Source organism: Danio rerio, chromosome 9, assembly GCF_049306965.1.
Source record: "Danio rerio strain Tuebingen ecotype United States chromosome 9, GRCz12tu, whole genome shotgun sequence".
In the NCBI taxonomy this organism is placed as follows: domain Eukaryota; kingdom Metazoa; phylum Chordata; class Actinopteri; order Cypriniformes; family Danionidae; genus Danio; species Danio rerio.
This window is the reverse complement of record NC_133184.1, coordinates 34,835,001-34,858,778: the sequence shown is the minus strand read 5'-3', so window position 1 is coordinate 34,858,778 and position 23,778 is coordinate 34,835,001. Positions and strand designations below refer to the sequence as shown.

The following is a 23,778-nucleotide window of genomic DNA, read 5'->3' as shown; positions in this document are numbered from 1 at the left end:
ATTCATCATAGCTCATACCAAAGGAATAACATCCAGCAAGAAGATAATAAGCGTGGAGAGTTCAGTCACTGAAGGAGGGCTGCTCCAGGATTTAGATGGACTCTTTTCAACTGGATCTCTCAGTGAGCTGAAAAACAAACATGACATTAGACATCGTCATCTCATAATCTCTTTAATGTTTATTATGAGTTTGAGCTTGTTTACCTGAGACAGATTTGGAAGTGCCTTGTCATGTAGTCCCAGAGAAAATTACTGCTCATGGCACTCACAAGCATATTGACGGTCTTTATTATCTCAGAGGAGTTCTTATTCTCCTTGATTTTACTGCACAGATTAGGAGATATGCAACAATTAGAAACAGTGTTTATTTGTGTATTATTAATTCATCTTGTCCGTTTATACTGCTGTCTAAAATTTTGGGTTCAGTAAGATATTTTGGTATGATTTGTTCATTAAGGATGCGCTTATTTGCATTCAAATAACATTAAAATGGTGTATTCTTAAATATTTATACAATTTAAAAGCTGTGGCTTTAATAACCATTTAAGTCATTCTTTTATTTATCTTCTTTTCAGCTTAGTCCCTTTATTAATCTGGGGTCCCCACAGTGGAATAAACCACCAACTTATCCAGCATATATTTTACACAGCGGACTCTCTCTCTCTCTCTCACACACACACACACACACACACACACACACACACACACACACACACACACACACACACACACACAACACACAACACACACACACACACACACACACACAACACACACACACAACACACACACACACACACACACACACACACACACACACACACACACACACACACACACACACACACACACACACACACACACACACACACACACACACACACACACACACACACACAATTCACCTACAGCGCATGTCTTTGGACTTGTGAAATGCCCCAGCCAGGGCTCGAACCAGCGGCCTTCTTGCTGTGAGGCGATTGTGCTACTCACTGCGACACCATTTTAATCACTGGCTTTTGATGACAGTGATAAAATGTATTAAATTCCTGGGATAGGATATAAAGCTGGCTTTTTAGATATTATTACTTTAATGTTCATGAACCATCATATATTAATCTATTTTATGTGTCCTGGACCACAAAACCAGTCTTGTTTTACATGGGTATGTTTTTGGCAATAGCAAAAAAGACACTTAATAGGTCAAAATTATTGAATATTAAGAATAACCCCAGTATATTAAGCAATGACTGTGTTCCAAGATATTTTGTCAATTATCATCTGTAAATTTACAAAACATTTAATGTTTGATTAGTAGTGTGCATTGGTTAGAACCTAATTTGTAACACTTTAAAGGGGATTTTCTCATTATTTAAATAGTTGTATCTCTGCCAAATATTGTCTTATTATAACAAAGTATGCATCAATAGAAAGCGTATAACCCTAACTCTAACTCAATTGACAGAATTGACCTGAATTATCCAGGCAAGTGCTTTAGAAATATTTCCTACTATTATCAATATGTTGAAAGCAGCTTAACTTTTTTTTGTTGAAACAATGCTACTGTTTGTATGTTTTTTTTTCACGATTCTTTGATAAATGAAATGCATTTACTTTTAAAAGACTATTTTGGAAGTGTTGAAAGTCTTTACAGTCATTTTTTTCTTTACTATTTTTTAAACATGATTTCTGAATACAAATACTGTCTTAATTTCAAATTATTCCATATCTCTATTTGCTTTTACCTAATAACACTAAACATTTAGTGGCAGTGTATTTTCATTTTTCACTTATGACTTTATGTATTTAATTTATGGATATTCAGATTCATAATAGATTAATGCTTCTCTGTGTAGTCCCTGCATAAACAACACTTCTTGCTAAGATAAATTGCATGTCCATTTGTTTGATAAACACACATGACATCTAAAAATTGGGATAAAACAGTCAGAAAGTTACTAGCATAAATATACACCTATATATTAATAAAACATTAATAATTTATGTCAAGTTATTTTGGGATAATGACCAGCTGTCTGTACATTTTCAATTACTCTTTTACTTGCCAGTTTTACTGTTCAAGCTTTCTCCTTCTTTACACTGACAACATTGTCTTCTTTAGAACTCAAAATCATGATACTCAGCAAAACTGTAACAACACTGTAAAAAGAAAAGCTCTGCATCTGAATGCTTCTTTCTGACCTGTTGAGTTGGCTGCCAGTGAGGCTGGTGTTGTTACCGTTGTCTCCCAGCATCGCTATACAGTAGCTGTAAAATGCTCTGACCACCTCCAGCAACACATCAGACAACACCAAGGGCCCTGTGTGAAAAAAATAACAAGAGAGGAATAATTATGTAAAACAGATAAACAAAATAAACAATTTTAGCCATGAGAGTGTATTCACCTATCTCTGATTTGTCCAGCAGGCTAATGATGATGCGAAACGGCCTGAGATAATCTATCAGGTTGTCAGGGTTGGCCTCGATATCTTTCTGCTTCAGAATATTCACCAGAGCCTATGAATATAATGAATGTATTGGGGAATGTTCACCACAGATGTACAGTTTGTGTACAATAATATGTAAAGCAAAGAATTCTGCATATTTCTATCAGATGAAACCCTTCAACAAAAATACCTTTTTTAGAAGAATTGTTAGTTAAACTGTTAAATAATATAAAATGTTGGTTACCAATCACGACATGCAGATTTATTTATTTTTTGTATGTACTTGATAACTTTAAATATAAATTTAAAGGGACAGTTCACTCAGACATGTAAAAAACTGCCCAACACATCACCGGGATCCCACTTCCAGCCACTGAGGACATCCAGAGGAAACACTGTCTACGCTGAGCACACTGTATTCTTCAGGACTTCTCTCACCCTGCTCAAAGACTATTTTCTATCCTGCCTTCCAGCAAGCGCTTCAGGTTCCCCCGGACAAAAACTAGCAGACGGAAGAACAGCTTTTTCCCCCAGAGCTGTCTCCCTTTTGAACTCTGCCCTCACAGACTCTTTTGCCCCCTCATACACCCACACACTCTCCTCATAACTTACATTCCCCATAAACACTGCATTATTTATCATTTAATATTGGCACAAAAAAATGCACATATTCAATCGCACTACGTTGCACTTATTCATCTTAAATTGTACATACCCACTGTACATAAACATCTGTAATTATGTATCTATCTGCACACCTCTGATTATTAATAGCAACCTGTACATATATTCATCTATTGTAAATCTCTAATAATAGTTAATGCAACCTGTACATAATGTTCATAAAAGATAGAAAAAAAAAATCACCTATAGTTTTTCTATAATTGCACTTTCTAATTATACCTATATCCTGCACTTGCTGCTATTGCACTTTTAGACTTAAACTGCATTTCATTGCCTTGTAGTTGTACATATGTAATGACAATAAAGTTTAATCTAATCTAATCTAATCTATATTCTGTCATCATTTACTCATCCCCTCGTGTTCCAAACCTGGTAAAATTTCTTTCTTCTGTTGAATACAAAGGAAGATTTGTTGAAGAATGTTGGGAAAAAACAGCCATTGTCTTTAATAATATTGTTGTTCCTACTAAAGACAACGTCAATGAATGATTTATTTTGAATATTTTGTTTTATGTTCAGCAGAAGAATGAAATTCACAACAGTTTATAAACACTTGAGTAAGCTAATGGTTGGGAAATTTTCATTTTTTGGATAAACTATCCCTTTACAACTTATATTTAAACGTAATAATTATTAGCACTTCATTAACTTATGAACAAGCTGCAGTTCTTCCAGGGATACACAAAAAAATCTGAACTCCAGTTTGGGAAATCCCTATATAGGGAACATGTTAAATGCAACACCTGCATTTCTAAATGCAAAGCTCTACTTTGCCATTGAATAAGATGTTATATGATGTAATGTGACTTAGAGTGAGTGTTATCATCCACACCTGCACCAATAATTCTCTGGAGTGTGTATTGAAGTAGAATGCAGTGTATTCCTCCACAGTGCTGTAGTGACTGGAGTCTGCAGCCCCCATTCCTCCTTTAATGTCCAAGCCTGACAAGTCACACACAAATAAAATAAAGATGAATTCCTTAATATTGCTCAAACATGTGTTTAAATGTATATTACAACTTTCATTTCCATACAATTAAAAAATAAATATATTTATATTTCTGTAATGTTCTGAACACAAATCTTTAATACCAAGCATCCATGCATAGAGGCGGCGGTTGAGAGACATGTCTCTCCTGAGCAGTGTGAGCGAGGCAGCAGACACAACACTGATCATCTCATCTTGTTTTAATGGAATTGCACACTCGCCAGGATCCTACACACAGGATCATTTAAACAGACTATTCAATTTGGGGCAGGTCTAGGATTTACTCAAATGTAATTGGCAGCGAAGACAGGAATTAAAGGTATAACCTGGAAGGTCGTGAAGGGGAAGAAGTAGAGAAGAATTTCCAGCGTGTTCCTCTGGACCAGAACATTAGAGTCTTGTAAAGCAAGACAAACAGCTTTCACCTGGAGCAGAGCAAGATAAGAAGGTGTACATTTCAGTCACGCAGTTCCTTCAAAACAATAGGCTTTAGTGTGTACACTTAGTGTGTATAATATGTCCTGAACACTGTGAGGAACAAAAATATAGTCAATACGTTGTACTGGTCTAACCCAACTTTCATTACTGTTTGTTTTTGTCAAGTCTTTCAATACTTTTATTTATAAAGGATGCTTTAAACTGATCAAATGTTACAGTTATAACATTTACAAAGTCACAAAGAATTTTTGGCATTTGCTTTTATTGTAGAATTGTACCTAGTGACCACACGTGTAAAAGTTGTGGAGACTTGTTAAAAACACTTATTTTGGCTAAAGTAAATATAAAAATATTTTTTTAAAATATAAAAAAAATTTTGACAGAAATTGGAATAAATATTATAGTTGCATCTTTATTGTCAATGATATTACAAGTTTAGATCATCAGAGTTTGTGTTTAATGATTTGATCAGGTTTGTTAAATTTTTTTCGACTTTTCTCCTTTTCGACTTTTTCTTGTCAAAGCAGTTTGGATGTTTTTTTGGAACAAAAGAAGTTATTTTAAAGAATGTTAGAAATCGGTTACCATTGACATACATAGTATTTTAGTCAATGTTTACAGATTTCCACCATTATTTTTAAAATAAATTATTTCATTTTGATTTAATTTTATTTTTAAGGCAGAATTTACATTTTTGGGTGAACTCCTTTTAACACAGATTTAAAAAGCATGTATTTTTCTTTTATGTACAGTAGTAATCTACATTGAACTCACCACTAGTCTGTGATCTGTCCCAAGCATAAATTTCTGTTCTTTAGCTGTGATTGAGTGGTCGAAATGTGCAACGATGAAGAGTGAAGCTGGCAGCCGCACCAGAGGACAAATCAGCACTGAACCCCACAGCGCCCCATAAAACACAGACTGACCCACCAACACTGACAGCTTCACAAGCAACGCATCCGTCCTGAAGAAAGGCAGAAAGAAACACATGGCATTATAGTCAATGCTTTACAGAAATTATCCAAAGAATATTGTAAACCCACCTATATAATTGGCACAGGAACATTAACTTTAAGATCAATAAGGGCACATTGTTTTGCTCCAAGTTGATCAAGGTAATCCAATTTTGTGTTATAATATTTACATGTTAATTGACACATAGTGACAAAAAATTCATGGAATAATAATGAGGAAATTTTAAGAATAAATGGAAGTCAGCATGAAAATAATTTATTAATGCTAAAGGAATACTTCACCAAAACAAGACAATTATTCCATAATTTATGCTCCACTGAGCCATCATATATGCTTTTTTTTTTCAAATGAATAGAATCAAAAATATACTTCATAATATACTGGCTTTTCTCAGCTGTATAATGGCAACGAATGGCTCCAAAAAGGGCCTTCATTCTTCATACAAGTAATCTACATAACACCACTACATTTATGAATGCCTTCTAAAGCAAAGTAATGCATTTTTATAAGACAAATATCCATATTTAAAGCTCTAAACTATTATAACTGGCTTCCAGTAACTGCCGCCCACACACTTATGAGAGAGCTACAACACATGATGTAGGATAAAAAAACAACAGCATAATTTTAAGTCAGATACTAATACAAATCTACAGCATAGACAAAACAAACTTACTTCTGTTTACTGTAACTTACTCCAAACAGAAGTGTAAATGTTCATCTTTGCTTCCCCTATTCTTACATTGTTATTCAAACAGTGATCATTTAATAACAGAAGTTTTTATATCTGTTTATTTCTCCAATTAAAACAAATAGCTTTTCTTTAGAAGGCATTCATAAACCCACTAGTCTGAGCCAGGATATTATTCAATGAAAGTCATATACTGTACACTAGCATGAGTATATTATGGAGTTATTTTAGTTATGGTCCTTCAAAGTCTATGTAAAATCAATATGTTTATTTTGTTAGCACAGAATATTATACTTTAGATGAATGATTAATCTGTGCAAGGTAATGCACTAAAAAAGTTTGGTAATTTTTAATCAAAGTCTGAACCTGTTCTTGTGCACTTGGAGTGACGGCCCTTCTCTGATGTTGTCAGTTTGACGGCTTCAGCCACAATATTCTGAACCACACCCATCTTACAGTTAGTTATGAAAAAATGGTGCACAAAATGAAAGCCCAACCCCCACACAATATTCCATTTCAGTACATCTACAAACTAAAAGTTTCAGCAACTTCCGGTTCATGCAAATTTTAAGTCCCACCTGTCATAGACCTCCGCTCCCTCCTCCAGTCCAGGCAGCAAGCCCATAATAAAGGCCTGCAGGCTGGGTAGCAGTGCCCTCTGAAGGGGCAGGAAGTACCTCTCGTACAGAGTCAAGAGGACGGGTTTCACAGACATCGCTGCATGACCCAGCAATGGGAACAGGCCTGAGCTGAAGTACACACACACACACACACACACACACACACACACACACACACAAACACGCACACACGCACAAACACAAATGATTTGATTTGTGATCTCAGCAACACAATATTCACAAACACTTGAATACCTCTCAAACACTTAATATTTCACCCCAAAAATGTTACATAATGAAGCCTTTTTTAAAACTCTTTTGATTGTTTGCAATACAATGCTTTAACATTTCCTCTTGATTCTCATAATTGCACTGCAAATAGTTTGATTGTATTTACAGTGCAATTTCATTTACATTGCAATTTGTATTTTCATGCAAACAAATTTTTTATAAAATAGTAGAAGTACTGAGGTGAATGAACCTTTATTTTTGTTAATCTTTGTTTTCTTTATTTATCCAAATATTATTTTAAATTTGTAATCTCACTGGAGTGAAATATGACCTGGACTAGCTATATACTGTAAGAGCTTATCATGCACACCAACCTGTATATAAAGAGATCCTTCGCAAGCCATTTTGTGCCAATGATTTTAAAGATGACCTCATAGGTCTCAAGTGCTTTGAGATGGACGCCGCTGGGCAGGGCAGGATGCAAACACTGAGCAAGACGCTTCCCGATGATCAGCCGGCGCGGTAACAGAGAGTACTTTAGATTACTCTGGAGAGCCTGAGAAACAATGAGCAAATGATACATGTTACTACAAGACTAATTATGGGTTGATTATATGGCGGCACATTATATCACAAAATTCAGTATGTAATATACAGTTGAAGTCAGAATTACTAGCCCCCGTTTATTTTTTCCCCAATTTCTGTTAAACGGAGAGAAGATTTTTAACACATATCTAAACATAATAGTTTTAATAACTCCGTTCTAACAACTGATTTATTTTATCTTAGCCATGATGACAGTAAATAATATTTGACTAGATATTTTTCAAGGCACTAGCATTTAGCTTAAAGTGACATTTAAAGGCTTAACTAGGTTAATTATGTTAACTAGGCAGGTTAGGGTAATTAGGCAAGGTATTGTATAACGATGGTTTATTCTGTAGATTATCGAAAAAAATATAGCTTAAAGGGGCTAATAATTTTGACCCTAAAATGTTTTATTAAAAAAATTAAAAACTGCTTTTATTCTAGCCGAAATAAAACAAATAAGACTTTCCTCAGAAGAAAAATATCATCAGACATACTGTGAAAATTTCCTTGCTTTGTTAAACATCATTTAGTGAATATTTAAAAAAGAAAAAAAAAATCAAAGGGGGGCTAATAATTTTGACTTTAACAGTACATATCGCAAACGTGTAATAAAATACATTTTATGCATTGGTTGTTTATCTAAATTTGGCCAATCAGATGGAGACTTGTTATCTTTATCCCCATCTCCTCAGTAGATTCTGTTCTGCTATTGGCTAATCACAAAAGTTAACCCAGCGCTGAAGATAAATACTTATGAAGGGAGTCAAGATAAGAGAGGAAATTGACATCAGCCAATCAGAGTCAGAATATCTGCTCATCAATCATGTTTTTAAGACTAAATGTTTGCACCTTGGCACAATTTTTAAGTCTGAATCAGAAATGAAAAACATATTATTCCCTATTTAGTTGAATATCTTTAAATAAATAAATGATTTAAAAACATAGCTAATTTAAAAAGCTATTTTTAGGGACATTTTTTATTGTAAGCAATATCTTTATCACAATACTCAACAAGATCGCATATTGTCTTGGTATCGGCAGCCCTAGTTGATTACATCAGAAAAATTCACAAGTCATAAAAGCTATTATTTTCACAGACTGCAAGTGTCTTGTGTTATTATCCATGACAAGACTTTCACTCCTCTCTCTATATATATATCTTACTCAGCAACCACATTTGCTGAACAGGTTTCGAACCAATGATCAACATTAGCTCAGAGGAGGAAGCGAGACACGGGGTTTAGTTTGTTATTGCACAGCACTTCAGACATGTTTTTACAAGACATAGCTTCAATAATGCTAAATATCAAAGCTATAGATATCAAAATGTAAGCAAACAAAGTGTGTTAAAAGGATAATAAAGACTGTTACTGTCATTTTAGCTGTCGAGTAACTAACATTTACATTAAACCTAATAGATTTCACATATATTTAGACAGCTTGTTTTGCCACTCATATAATATCCGGAAAGTCCCATTGAGCAAACAAAAAAAAAAATCACATGTTGTACAAAGTCATATAGAAGGAGATTTAAATAAGTTTTATTTCCTTTTTTCACGGCAGCACATACAAGTGCTTAGAAAGAATTTGCAGATGAAGATAGAGATGAAGAGTATTTGTCTAATCTATTAGATAGTGTACACAAGCCATGTTCAGCTTATTCAAATCAGCTGTACTTTGAACATGGTCAAGCAGGAATGTTTTACAGAACGCCTTCATTCAACAGGACTGCGGATCATTAAGGCCATTCTCTCACTTCCCTAAAAAAATCTGTAACAAGGCCGATATTCTATTTCTTTCTTCTCTACTCTCAAATGATGTTAAAGCGAAAGCTTCCCAAAATTGTCTATTGTTTTAATCTTAAAATTCTTCCCTAATTGTTTAATCCCATATTGTAACTTAAATGTGATATTTCTGCATCAGATTTCCAGCATCGATATCACTATGTGCACATCTGCAACAGTCACATCGTAGAATCTGCAAAATTGAGTCGGGAGTCCAGTTAACCAGGAGACACAGTTCAGAACACATGAGATTTTTGAGCTCATTCAAAAAAGACTGAAAGTTTATCATCTACATTTGTTTTAAGGCCTGTAACTGTGAGAAATTTAAGAGAGTTTAAAGCACTCAGGCAAAACAAACTGTTTAAAATTTTTATAAAGTAGTCATAACTAATATGTACTTGAACTGAAATTAATAATTCTTACAACGTGCTTATTGTGTAAACTCATGTTTTTAAATTGTACTTAATTTTTGTAATTACATCCTTAAATACACTATTTGACCATCCCTCACACCATAACCTACCCATACCACCATAACCTACTGTACATCTCTAGCCCTACCCATATCCCACCTCAATAGAACCAAAGTCCCACCTGTCATAGACCTCCGCTCACCAAAAGTCCATCATGAACACAGTTACTAAATTGTATTTAATATTTGACATAAGTATAGAGCAGTTGAGGCCACTTAATATAAAGTGGGACCCTATTTATATTTGATCATTAAATATCTGTATCTGAATACTGTTATACTCCACAGAAAACCACGACACATATTTCATTGCATTTATATATGCTTTTAATTTGAATTTAGTGTCATAACTACACTGGTTTGTAGCCTGAGCAGTTTGACCATTTGATGTCATTTGCAATTCCTTGTCAGTTATTCATAGCGGAAAATGAATTAAAAGTCTAACATAGTCACATATTCACAGAAGAGCTTGCTTGTCTGGCATGCAAAATAAGGTGTATACAGTACATAGCTGATGCTGTTTTTAAGCTGTAGAGAGAGGACACGTGAGGTAAACCAAATGTAAATAGTAAATATTTGTGCATTACGGCAATAATTGTTTCGCTTGTATATGTTTTTTTTTTTGTATATGTTTTTTTTACTTGTATATGTTGCATTTTAAGAATCACAAAGAACCACAGTGTCAGTGAACAGGAGATTTAAAAAACAGTTAAAAAACTTTTTCAGGTATTCTACCTTGTTGAGTTTTCCCAGTGAGGAGATGAGATCGGCCCATTCACTAGATGACTCAAAGTTTCGCAGCGCCTTCTCAATGACAGCTGCATAACTTCGGTAACGGTAGTCATTCTGAAGCTCGGCTTCTTCTGGATCCATCACGCCTCAGTCATGTCCCAGCATGCTCAGCATCTGTCTATGAGACAAAACAGGCCAATCATGAGACACCTTGCATTGAACTAATGAAAGTGAAGTGAAGTGAAGTGAAATTCAAAGTGAAGTCCAAAATTCAAGGCAGGATAGAGTTACTGTAGGTTATTCTGCCAGTCCAAAGTTTGGGATAAGATTCAAAAATATTTTCACATATTTTAAAATAAAATCAAATTTTATTAACTCTGCATTTATTTAATAAAGAAAACACACAATACAACAAAATGCATTACTAAATGTTTACTGAAAATTTTTTCCAGGATTCTTAAAAGGAAGAGAAAGCTTGAATTCATCTTTATAATTACAACTATAATTGTAAAAATCTTCACTTTCTCTTTTGATCAATTTATTGAATTCTTTTTAAAATAAATACTTCTGTTTCCAAACTTTTAAGTGTTAATGCAAATAATTGTTCATTTAAAGAATTTATAAGGTGAATGGGGATGCTGACAACGGAGGTGCGGATCCAAATGCAGAGTTTACTGAACAGTGAATGGTCGGGCAAACAACGATCAACACAGGGAAAAACACATGTATACAGGAAATCCAGAGTCGTGGTTAATACACAGGCGAATGGTCAGTACAGACAGGTAGCAGGCAACATAAACAAACAAGGCGGGTCAAAACATGGCAAAGCAAGGCAAGAGAAAATACGTTGTAATGTTCATAAAGAAAGTAAAATAAGAAAAAAGACTCAGCAACTGGTATGTGTGTCTGTGTTGCTTTTAAAATCCATGTAATCAGTTCTGAGCAGCTTCAGCTGTGTGTGTTAGCAATTATTGGGGAACAGAAACAGGTGTGAGAGTGTGGTGCATGACAGGATTTGTAGTCCATATAGTGACAGATTTGTAATTCTAAGTGAACGTGAATGATTACCAGCATTCTACATGCCTGACAGTATTCAATTTCTCATAACTACAAAAAAAGTAAAAAATATGAATTAGGCAAACAATATAATTTACTCATTGAAAATTAAAACTAAACAACAGAGTCGAAAAGATACCGAAGAGTCTTTGAAGGGCAAAGTGGTTTTTGCCTCTCTTGACCTCATTGTCCTCTCAGAGGTCCTATGCAACAAAAATGTTGAGGAAAACAATAAAAATAAAGGCGAAACTGAACTGCCTCTAAATTGTGATTAAACCGGTCAAACTGTTCAAAATGAATGGACTGCTGACTTTAAAACCAATTTACACTACATACACTACATAAATGCACATTACATTAAATTGAACAATCACTTTTGTTAAGCCGACAATGATAAAACATGGGCAAAAAAAAATGCAAAAAGTTCTGCGTTGACCAACTCATATACAAGACACCCAAAGCAACAGACACCATAAGATAGATTATAGTCTCTGCTTAGATATGGTGACATCTGTTATCTCTCCGGTGTTAAAAGCCCTGAGAACACACACATACAAGCATGCAAACACACGCTGTGACACTTACATCTGTTCAATCTGATGCTACGAGCCTCAAATGGGCATCTAGAGATTTGCAGAGGATTTAACAGACAGAAGCTAGCCCCAAAACACGTGCCTGTTGAACACAAACCAACCCAAAATAATCTGATCTCTATCTTCTGACATCTACTCCCAAGTACTCTAAAAACTACCTGTTTGGCTTTCCGTTAATACACCTATACATGTATACAACATTATTTGTTATGAATTTAAACCGTTTCTAATTCAATTCACTGATTTGCTGTTTAATATCAAGTACTAAATTCCATTCCTGCACTTCATTCACGTCAAAGTGGTTGTGTTTCTGGCAGGAGGCAGAAAGCCAATAAACAAAACACAAACACTCACACAATTATCCAGGCTTATGTTCTTAATATCACCAACAGCTTATGCTCATTATAACAGCCGCTCATTAATAAAGCCGCAAGGGAGCAACAGACAGCCTTTAAAGTGATGATGGCAGCTTGTTAAGTCTTACAAATGGCAGATAGAGCATTATAGTATCCATATTTTTATCTTGTATACACACTGCTTGACAGAAACCAAAACAACTAGCATTGTGGGCATGGGATCATATTATAAAAAAATTAAGACATTCAGTAAACATTCATTTCTATGGTTCTGTCTTGTGAATGCCAGAGATGCTCATTTTTGTGATTTCTGTTTTTAATTTTTGGTCAGTAAATCAAAATAAAGGTGAAGAGATTCCTGCAAGTATTTATTTAAATGTTTAAATGTTTGTCAGCAGCCACTACTGCACTCTTCAACATCACATGACCCTTCAAAATCAATATGATAGGCTGATGTGTTTAGAAACATTTCTTAAGAAACACTTCACATAATCCATGCTGAAAACAGTTGCTTAACATTATTGCAAAGAGTGAACGGTGATTTTCAATTAATAAAATGTTTAAATAGATAAATAACTGCATTTGAAACAATATACAATGTATTTTCTGACACTATTGATCAAATTATTGCAACTCTTTTGAACATTGTGAATTATCCATCTCTCTTACTCAAATCCCTGACACCGTATTGTGAACACTTTGACATTTTTAAAGAAAGGAGAGAGGATTCATTCGTCAAGCACTCCAAAAAGCATATATTTTTGAAAAACCAGCTCTCCCTTGGCTATGTTTTACTGTACATACAGTAGTTGTCCAGGATAATATTGGACTATTGATCCTGTCATTAGCAGTGCTCCTCTTTGCAGAATACAGTACCAGTTAAAACAGCACACAGGGTGCCAATCAAATCTACTACAAATAGTAATAGGTGTTTGAAAGATATACTCATTAATGACAGCAGTTATGAAAGTATCTTTGTTATAATTGTTTCACAATAGCTTTACTCAAGCAACAGTAAAGCACAGCAAAACAACAGAGAGAGACCTGTTATGTAACTCAAATCTGTCCTTGTTGTATCCATTGACTTCACACAGAACATCATATCCAACCTACCCATGCATACTGAGTATAAAACCTCACTGTTAAACCTTTAACCACTGAAATTCACAATACACTCAAATATACTGGACACTATTATTCTGAATGGTTGAATGTATGGAACTATAAATATTAATTCTGCATAATATTAAACAAAACAAATACAATCCTAGCCAGAATCTATTGTCATATAAGAAAGGTTATACATTATTGATGATGGTTTAAAATAAATCAACCATTTAAACATTTAATTTCATCCATTAAAACGTGATATGTTATTGTGAGAACTAGTAATGACTCACCCACTGCAGCAAAACAGGATGGTCGACAGATCACTGGATCTCGTGCCAAATAACCATATGAATTTAAACAAATCGACAGTTTTAAAAGCAGTAAAACGGTAGCGGAAGAGAGGACAGATGCGTCATGCTAAAATTCAAAGCGGAGAGCAGCTAGAATTGAATCGCTCAGCTGATTTCAACCAAACAGATCATTTGTGTACACTTCCTGATGGGCGGAGGGGTGCAAACCACGCGGAGATGACACGAGGGGTGTAAAGTCGACAAACCTTTAACTGCACTTTTCAATCATACATTAATTTCGTTTATTTCAACTCATATTTCATCTAGTTTCTCTTAAGCGCGGGGCTAAAGAAGGACATCCGTGACAGATCTACATTCTCTGTCAGCTTCACCCCAGTTCGTTGGTATCTTCCAGGATGTCATCTGTTTACTTTTCTCGCACCAAGCTGTCACATTTTACAGTGCCTGACCATCAGTGCATCAGTTGTTATAATAGCGCTTTACAGACTATCAGGCATACTTAACCAACGCCAACTTACACCATAAACGACTTTTAATGAACATCAAAAATAGATAAATGGGTGATGGATATAGACCGTCAAAGAGCTGTAATTAAATCTCCCACTAGACCTCCCTCTTAAACGTAGTTTTTTTTAGCATAGTACAGTATATGACGAGCATAGAAAGATATGGTGAAAAATGAATTTTTAGAGCACCCCATTCTATCTGTACGTACTTAAAATCTTACCTTAAAATCCAGGTTATATACCATGCCCAACATAAAGCACACCCCATTTCAAAAATGAATATTTTTTAATACATTTTTAGTGAATATAGGGAAGATATTTTGGTGCATTTGAACAAAACAGATTTTTTAAACAGATATATTATAATTTTAATTTATATTAAATAATATTTTAGTCACTAAACATCTTTAGAAATAGAAAGATAATTCATTTAAACTCTTGAGAAAGTATAGGTGAAAACAAATCTAAATGTCAACAAAATTGTATAATCATTTAGTCTCTATTGAATTTTGCTCTTTTTATTTTTTGTTTGATATTTTTCCCTAACATAAAGATTTATGTGTACTCATTCTGGACGGTTATTGTAAGTTATTTTGTTAGATTAGCTCCAGATTTGACTTCAATACTGACTAATCTAATGTATGTGCACAAATATAAAGTTTTTTTTTTCTTTTTGATACCTTGTTTTTACTTTTTTTGTTGTATCAGATAATGCTGAAATTCTACGTATTGAGTCCACAAAAAATCCAATAAACAATAAAGTATACAACAATAACAGACTGCATTGGTCTTTTTTATTGCATAATATTTTTTAGTTTTCCTATTAGTTATAACTTGTGTTTTCATACCATATATATGTGTGTGTGCACATTACATTAACAAAAATAAGTCAGACACAGCTAATTACCTATATACCTGACCATCAGTAAAGATTGTTAGCAGTTTGTTGGTCTGGACTGGAGACATCACGTGTGTAATGCAATGCTCGTCACACTGCTAATGCTTAACCAAATTTGGGTCATTCAACAAGACAATGATGCCACGCACACACCGGCAAATAAACAACAGAATAGCTGAAAAAGAAAGAAAAAATGTCAAGATGTTGCAACACTAAAAGTTCAAACCTCATCCTGACTGAAGGGTGGGATCTGTGTTAAAAAAAAAAAACCTCCATAAGTCTGAGAGACTGATAAGTTCATAGTAAATGATTATTGTAAGTAATTACTGCTAAAAGTTAATTATATGGTGTCCTAAAGTTAATCACCCATTGCTTTTAAGTTTTGGCTTTATTTTTGTGAAATAAATAATGACACAGTGTGAGTCGTCATTTGCTGATGTTCATCTGAGGTTTTATAAGACCTGCCAAGGCCCATATAGGTTTCACTTGTGTCCTAATACAGAAAACCATGAAATTCAATAGGGTGTACAAACTTTTTCACATGACTTTTCACATGCTTATGCGAACAAACTATAGAACATACAGCTTTTTTTTCCCTGACTTTGCATTGCTTAAACACTCAGCAGGCTGACCAAATGAATACTAAAAGATGAGATTTTCACCCTTTGCGAGAAAAGGTGTTCATTATTTATTTAATTTGTAGAACAAAATAATCAGACAAGAATAAAGTTTATAAGCCTTTACATGTCTAGCATATTAAAAACAACACTCATGTACACCTAAATATTTCAGCAAACTTGTCCCGCATAAAGGTTGGTCATCCAAAAAATATAAGGGCCATTCTTCAACTGCAGGCACTTTTAGCCTTGTGAAGTTGAGTAAAAAATAAAACTTGTTCAAAATAAACGTTGCACTGAACAAATGTCAATTCCACCACATCTCAACAGCTTTTTATAAATTATGGCAGTCAAACATTGTTTATAAGATCATTTTTGTATCTAGTTTAACCAATCTTTCCACGATATATATAATACATTTGATAATGAAATAAATTAGTTGTATTTATGCTGAATTGTACACCTGTCATTCTAAAACTTAATATTAATTTGGTTAAGAGCTTATTATTAAATAAATAAAGTGAACTTGTAAATTAAATAGTGCATGAACTCATACATTGTGAATACACTTTCAATGTGTGATGAAAACTTTTTAAATATATATATTTTTTAAATGTATGTGGTGATGGAAATGACAGTGGTGGAAATGACATTTCAACAGTTTATTGTGAAAAGTGAAAAATAGCTTCACCGATTAGCTTTGAATTGATGCTAGCCTTTCATGTATACAAAACACTCTTATTTATCTTCATTTTGTTTGGTTTTTAAAAACATCTTTGAAGGTACAAAATGTTAGGAAATGACGTAGAATAAATGTATTTCCTTATCAAGCAATATTTACCTTGACTTTTCTTCAAGTGTTGTTGATAATTTAAATTCCCTCCAACTTGAACATGTTCTCAGATGACACTATTCATTTTCATAGAAACCACCTCCATACTCTTTCACAAACTTTTTAAAGCGACATTACAGTGTTGTGGTGGAAATGACACTGATACTGTGCGACAGCTGTATTTTGAATAAAAATAATATTGATAACAGTCTCACATTAATAACTAAAAATATTTAAATTATTTGCTTAAATAAGACACATTAATAGATACCGGATAAATAATATTAAATACTTTAAACTCTGGGTGTGCCACAAGCTGAAAAAAAGTGATTTTGCCCAAAAAGGTGGTTGAATAGTATGAAAAAAATATTATAGAAAGGTAGTACATTTTTAAAAAGTAGTTTTATTGTTAGTTTGAAAAGAGGAATTTGAACAAAATGATATATATTTTTAGATATGATCAAAGTAGTTGAAGAATTACACATAAATGTGTTTAACACTGCAGCCAAACAGCTCTCCAATTCAGGGTAAGGATCTGAAGCTCAGTTTCAACATTTAAAAGAATTTGGACTGAAAACGCACCGTGTAAGACCAAACCTTTCATATGTTGTGTGGAAAGAAGTTGTCCAAGGTTCACTTTAATGGTGAAAGCAAGATACATTTAATTGGGTCTGATGGGAAACATTATGTTTGTCATCAAACTGGTTAGACTTAACCCAAAGAGTGTGCAGTGGAAATAGTAAGAAAGTTATAGTTAGGAAACTCAATACAGTCAACTCTGCTGTAATATTGATCATCTTCAGACTCTTTCAGAGTAGTGCAAGAGACTACGTCTTGTGAGGACACTGCTCTTCACAAAATAAAGCCTTTTTAAAGTGCCTTGTTAATTTCCTAATCGTTGTACTAGAATGGTACAGCCACACACAAAAAATTCTTCAAAATTGGATGATTACATTATTAAAAAAAAATATATATATATGTTTTATTCTATAAAATAAAAGTTCTGATGAAATTAATTTATTTAAAAATTATACTTATTTAAAACCTTTTTTATTTAATTCATACTTTAAACGAATACAAGAGTTTAATATTATAGTAAAAATAAGTTAATGTCATCAAATGTTTCAATGTAAACAATTGCTGTTTTCTAAACTTTGTTGCTGGGTGAGACTTCGAAAACAGCAGCAAAACACTGCTAATAAGAAATGTTTACTACTGGATCATGCCACTCTGAAGACTCTTAGATGCGGTTTAAAAAAATGCAGTTATTTAAAATTGTAATATTCCACATTATAAGTGGTTTACTGCATCACCACATTAAATCAACAGACAACCAAACCCTTGAACTGTTAAAATGATCCAGGTATCTGATATTGACACTTCAGTAAAGCAGTGGCGCCCCCAGAAAATTTTCTTAGGGGTGGCCAGAAGAGGCCGCACCAAATCTTGGGGTGGCACACAAAAAAAAAATGAATTCAGTGTAATGTTATATTTTTGTTTCTGGTAAATGAAATAATGTAGTTTTATTCATTTAATTAATTCTACTTGAAATATTGCAATTTATTCTTTGAAATAATTCAGCAAGTACATGTGCAAACCAAATAAAAATCTATGTTTAGTTTAAAAACACTTTTCATATACTGTATAAATGACTTCTTTTTTTACGTGCCTTTATTTTACATCATACGAGATATGCCATGTCTAAAATTAATGAAGATTAATGAGTTTATTATTCCCAGTAATGGGTTGCAGCTGGAAGGGCATCCGCTGTGTAAAAATGTGCTAGATAAGTTGGCGGTTCATTCTGCTGTGGTGACCCTGGATTAATAAAGGGACTAAGCCGAAAAGAAAATGAATGAAAGAATAATGAGTTTATTAATTACCCAAACAAATGAACAAACTGAACAAAAGGCATTACTATACACACTCACTATACCTAATAATATTATTTATCCATATTGCTTTTTGAACCATTTTATTAATGCAGCTTCTTCTATTGATATACTGTAGCTTAAGGTAAATATTAAATAGCCATTGCTGTCTATTGAAGGTGTATGTGTGCTGTCAAGGACAATCGGGGAGGGTAGTGGTGGTTCTAGTTTAAATGACACCCTGGGCGAACCACCCTATACACCCCCACCTCTCTTGAATTGTTAGATTTGTTATTCAATAAATATAACAATTTATTTATATTTATTCTAAATAAATACAATTAATATTAATATACAATTATTATTCTAAATAAATAACAGAAATCAGTCCTAAATATTACTGGAAAACAACAAATGGAGTGATATGCCAACATCACTTAAGAAACCTTTTGCATGAAAATTAATTATGACAATTCTAAAGAATACAAAAAATGTATTATAGAATTATCTGTGGTCTTAGACCAGATCATGGCTGAGAAATCATGCTATGAAGTCTTACCTCCCTGACTCATTATCCCTCCTTTCTGCTTTAAAGGCATGCTTAGTGAAAGTAACATCATCATCATATTATATAAACTTTAAACGACTTTCAAAACTCGCTGTGTGCCGACACTTCTGCACAAAAGGCTGTTACTCCTATTTCACGGCGCATGAGCGGTGCCTATTATGTCGGCGTGCATGCAAACAACCAACCGGGATTCACACAGGAGTGCGTGAGGCGCGCGGGAATGGTTTTCCGCGCGCATGCGTCAGTTTGCTTTCACCAGCATTGAACCAGAGGGGGAGAGCTACGTCAGTAACACCAACAATAATTTAGTGACTGCATTTTATTTATTTATTTATGTATTTATTTATTTATCTAAATATTGGGAATTTATAAGTTCATTTAAATCAATAATGTCAACCGCAAAATTATGTTGGGGTGGCCACAGGGGTGGCCAGAGTTTACGCGCCCCTGCAGTAAAGATAGACTGAAAGGAGCACAATTCGAGTGTACTGGTCAAGTTCAGTTTATGGCGCCCTCTTGTGTTTATCAAATATAATCGCCATCAGAAAACGTGGTAGGAAAATTAAATCAGCAGGTTTATGTTCTCTTAAAATTATGAGTAAAGTGAAAACATAATTTAATATGTTTTAATGAAATGAAACCTCAAAGGAAAGGCACTGCCTTAAGTCCAAATGCGTGCAATAAAACGAGATACATTTAATATAAAACTAAACTCTCAGGGAGAGAAAAACACCACCACATGCATTTTAAATGTTACATAATATTTATTAGGAACACAACTGGACAAAGTCATTCATCTACACAATAGCAGAGAGGTTGTTCGTTCTTCACCTCCTGAATGTTGATTTGATTAGGTCTGGTTAGTCCACAGGACTTAGGTATCCCTGATCAGCTTGGTGAGCTTTTGGATCTTTGTCTTAGTGGACATGTCCACATACTTATCACCGATGCTCACGATCATACCACCAAGGATTGAGGCATCAGACTGTGGAAAGGAGGAAGTCACATTAAACATCTGTATCACAATAAGAAGGTTAAGATCAGAAATGACTTTGATAGACACAAGCAATTTATTTGGGAGCCCACTGTCACAAGGATGAGCAGGTGAAGAGATAAAACAAGAAATTGAAAAGACAAAGGGACATCTGCAAAATGATGCAACAAATTGTATATATATTTGACCAACTATTTTCAATTTCAAACTCTGTGTGCTTTTGTGTTGTTTAGAAAATTTCTATTTTAAAAAGTATGCATGCCAAAAGTAAAATCTATGAAATGCAAATTAGCCTGAAATTGCAATAATAGCATCAGATTTGCACCTTACTAACACCATTAATTCTCTCCTCTCAGCATATATGATCAGCATTTAAATTCTTTGAGCTACAAGATCTGCTTGAATATCCACTATTTACTCTGACAAAAAAAAAATCTTCTAAAAGAGGTTATTTTATAAATCTGAACAATGGGTGAATTTTTTTCCCTATTCATAAAGCCCAAGATAATCAAAAGGGTTTACGTTATTATACTTAGGCCTGCCAAAATAATAGATATAATGACTTAATGCAGAAAACATGGACATGATCTCAAGTTGATAACTCTATATCACCCAACATATTTGCATGATCAGAGTTCATATTTACATGAACTCTTTTAGAAAATGCTGAAAAAGTAGAATTTTCACATTTTCATGAAAACTATTAATAGTCTAAATGAGTTCCATTTCAAAGTAATAGATGCATCCCCAGTGTCAAATTTTATTTGAGGTAATGAGAAGTTATCCTAATTTGCATTATTATTATTATTATTATTATTATTATTATTGTGTTGCATCTATTCAGTGGCATAACATGTTGTTAAAATAACAATAACATCACTTATCACAATAATTTCTGTATTCTAAGTGAATAGTCAATATGCTATAACAGGTATGTTACATTATAAATGAACATTTCTGCTTTTTAAAAACTGAACATGTTTAAAATGATTAGAGAAAGAAGACAAAAAGACCACCCTGTGGAAAAAATAAACATACCTTGGTCTCAAGCTTGATGGTCTCTCCCTTTGCAAGGAAACCATTCAGTGCCACTTTCAGCTCTGCAAGACTAGCTTCATCCAGAGGCTGTAAAAATATGGACATATTAGTTAGACAAAAGGGGTTTAATTCAATACCAATGATCATCAAAACGCATCAATTTAACTATTAGACAGACCACAAACCATTTAAGACTGATAATAAGATTATAAACAAGCAACCAATCTAATTTATATAACGCTTACCTGAGCGGTGGTGACTGAGCATGTGACCTCTCCTCTGTGGGCGCTCATCATTTTGCTAAAAGCAGCGATGACATCAGGGGTCAAGGTCAAGCGGCCATTTTCTGATAGGACATCTGTGGATATAAATAATTAAAACACATAATATAATCAATAACATGCTCCCTCCTTTTTCTAAAAGCAAAAATCTATATTTATTTTTCAAAAGTACTTGAAAATTTGCACAATAGCTCAACCTGGGTAACACAGAAAACTCACTGATGAGGTTGATGGTTATGGGGGAGACTTTAGCCTTGGTCAAGGCGTCCACAAAAGTCTTTTGCTTGACAGAGCGCTTGACATGGGGGTTCATCACAATACCTGACAGCTTAGGGTCCTTAATTAGGCTCTAGAAAGTGAAGAAATGAGTATTGAGGAGTATTGAGTATGAGAACTGGAAAAAGATTTAAAATAAATATTGACAGGGAAACTCACAGACACACGTCCAAGTTCCTGTTCCACCTTGTCGAGGCTCTTCTGCTTGCTGGCAGCAGAGAACAGGGCAGTAGCGTAGCGTCCCTCGACCCCATAGACCTGGATAGGGGGCTGAAAAAATATACTACCATTTAAATACAGCCTGAGGTGACAGATTTATTAAGTCCACAGAAGTCTGCATAAATACAAAAACATATTGCAAAAATGTTTATGATCGTAAATGCATTGGTGCATAAGAATTAAAATTAATAAATAAATTTATGCAACACTGACACTGAATGATACTAAAATATTTTAAAAAGTTTTTTTTCCAGATATTAGACATGGGAAGATAACCGTTTTCAAGGTATACCATGGTTTGGAAAAGTCAAGGTTTTAAAACCGACCAAATTTTCTGCTATACCATTCCTATGGTATATATCAGATTTTTAAATGTACATTTTTTTTTTGTTTTAGTTTTTAGGACAACAATAACTCCAGCAGAAAAGATATGCAAGATGCCATTTTAAACTGCAATGAAATTTGTTTTGAAACCTAATGAAGACAACAGAAGTCAATGATCTAGCAGTAACCCCAATATTGTGTAACCGTGATATTTTTATCCGAGGTTAATATACCATCAGAATCTTATACCGGCCCACGCCTACCTGGTATTTAATATTAATTTTGTGAGAATGACACATTTGAATATGTTATTATTTACCTTGATGAGTTTTGCTGCTGGTCGGATCACTGAGGTGCTGAACTGACGCACCTGCAGGAAGAGGAAAACAATTATTTGCAGATTTATCAAGTATTGCAAACTGTAAAATCATGAATATAGATATATGGTCCATGACTCACTGCGTCACAAAAGCCACTACACTGCATGATATAACGTTAGAGAGTTTAAAACGCATGTTCAGTCACATTTTGAGCGCTGCATACTCCAGATTGAGCATTGAGAAGCAAAAACTCATTTGGTGATCATTGTACTTTACAAACAAGTAAATAAAGGCTTTCAATTGAAAGGGTGATACGCAAATTAACATTATTTACTATGTAACGAACTACAAGAGCGCACGGTTTGAATGACTGTCTGTTGCGGATTCGACACTGCCTGTCAAGGCCTCGCTCAGTTTCCAGACATATCACGTTCGTTCCAACCACTCAAATATTTACAATTCTTACTGTTTACATAGTGTTATGAATAAAAAGGCACACATTTGTTGATTTTCTATAAAGCGAGTACAAGGTTTTCAGAAAGTCATACCTGCAGCCCCACTCCAAGCGCTGCCATTTTCTCCTGCGACTGTGTAGGTCAAAAGAACTGCGCATGCGTACTGGTCTGGGATGAAATACGCAAGAGCTGCGCTCGTGCATTATGGGTAATGTAGTTAGACAGATCAGTGGAAAATTACTCTGACCAATGACTGGATTAGTTTGGGTAAAGGCCTAAAGTATATAACTTCCCCTTTTTATTTGGGACAATACCTTATTTACCACTATATACCACTGATTAGCCTAACATTTATTTTATTGGCAACACAAATCAAATTATTTTTAGATTTTGTAAAAATTCAAATAGCTTACTGATACAGAAAGCTTGACAACATGTTATTGATGAAGGGCGTTCATTTGATTTGATTTGACTTGATTTGGAGTCAAATAAATATTATT

At 34.1% G+C, this 23,778-nt stretch overlaps 2 protein-coding genes across 4 annotated transcripts in view; both read right to left on the bottom strand.

The window, feature by feature from the left end:
• dop1b (DOP1 leucine zipper like protein B) overlaps positions 1–23,778 on the bottom strand; it is a 54,778-nt gene that overhangs the window by 26,602 nt on the left and 4,398 nt on the right. Inside the window, exons 1-12 of one of the 3 annotated variants that reach the window (XM_017357831.4) lie at positions 14,059–14,225; positions 10,657–10,831; positions 7,449–7,630; positions 6,802–6,972; positions 5,332–5,521; positions 4,446–4,544; positions 4,224–4,347; positions 3,964–4,073; positions 2,406–2,517; positions 2,203–2,320; positions 205–324; positions 19–127 (exon numbers count right to left, since the gene is read on the bottom strand). In XM_017357831.4, the coding sequence (XP_017213320.1) occupies positions 19–127; positions 205–324; positions 2,203–2,320; positions 2,406–2,517; positions 3,964–4,073; positions 4,224–4,347; positions 4,446–4,544; positions 5,332–5,521; positions 6,802–6,972; positions 7,449–7,630; positions 10,657–10,794 (1,473 nt within the window). In that variant the 5' untranslated portion in view covers positions 10,795–10,831; positions 14,059–14,225. Of the gene's footprint in view, positions 1–18; positions 128–204; positions 325–2,202; positions 2,321–2,405; positions 2,518–3,963; positions 4,074–4,223; positions 4,348–4,445; positions 4,545–5,331; positions 5,522–6,801; positions 6,973–7,448; positions 7,631–10,656; positions 10,832–14,058; positions 14,226–23,778 lie in introns of those variants that run through there. The other 2 variants (XM_073912890.1, XM_073912891.1) reach the window with 2 other exon arrangements.
• On the bottom strand, positions 20,112–23,411 carry atp5po (ATP synthase peripheral stalk subunit OSCP). The gene is made up of 7 exons (NM_001003843.1): positions 23,372–23,411; positions 22,823–22,873; positions 22,120–22,230; positions 21,904–22,033; positions 21,649–21,761; positions 21,404–21,490; positions 20,112–20,356 (listed from the first exon to the last, which is right to left on the bottom strand). Exons 1-7 carry the CDS (start codon positions 23,396–23,398, stop codon positions 20,246–20,248), a joined length of 630 nt encoding a protein of 209 aa, NP_001003843.1. The 5' UTR covers positions 23,399–23,411; the 3' UTR covers positions 20,112–20,245.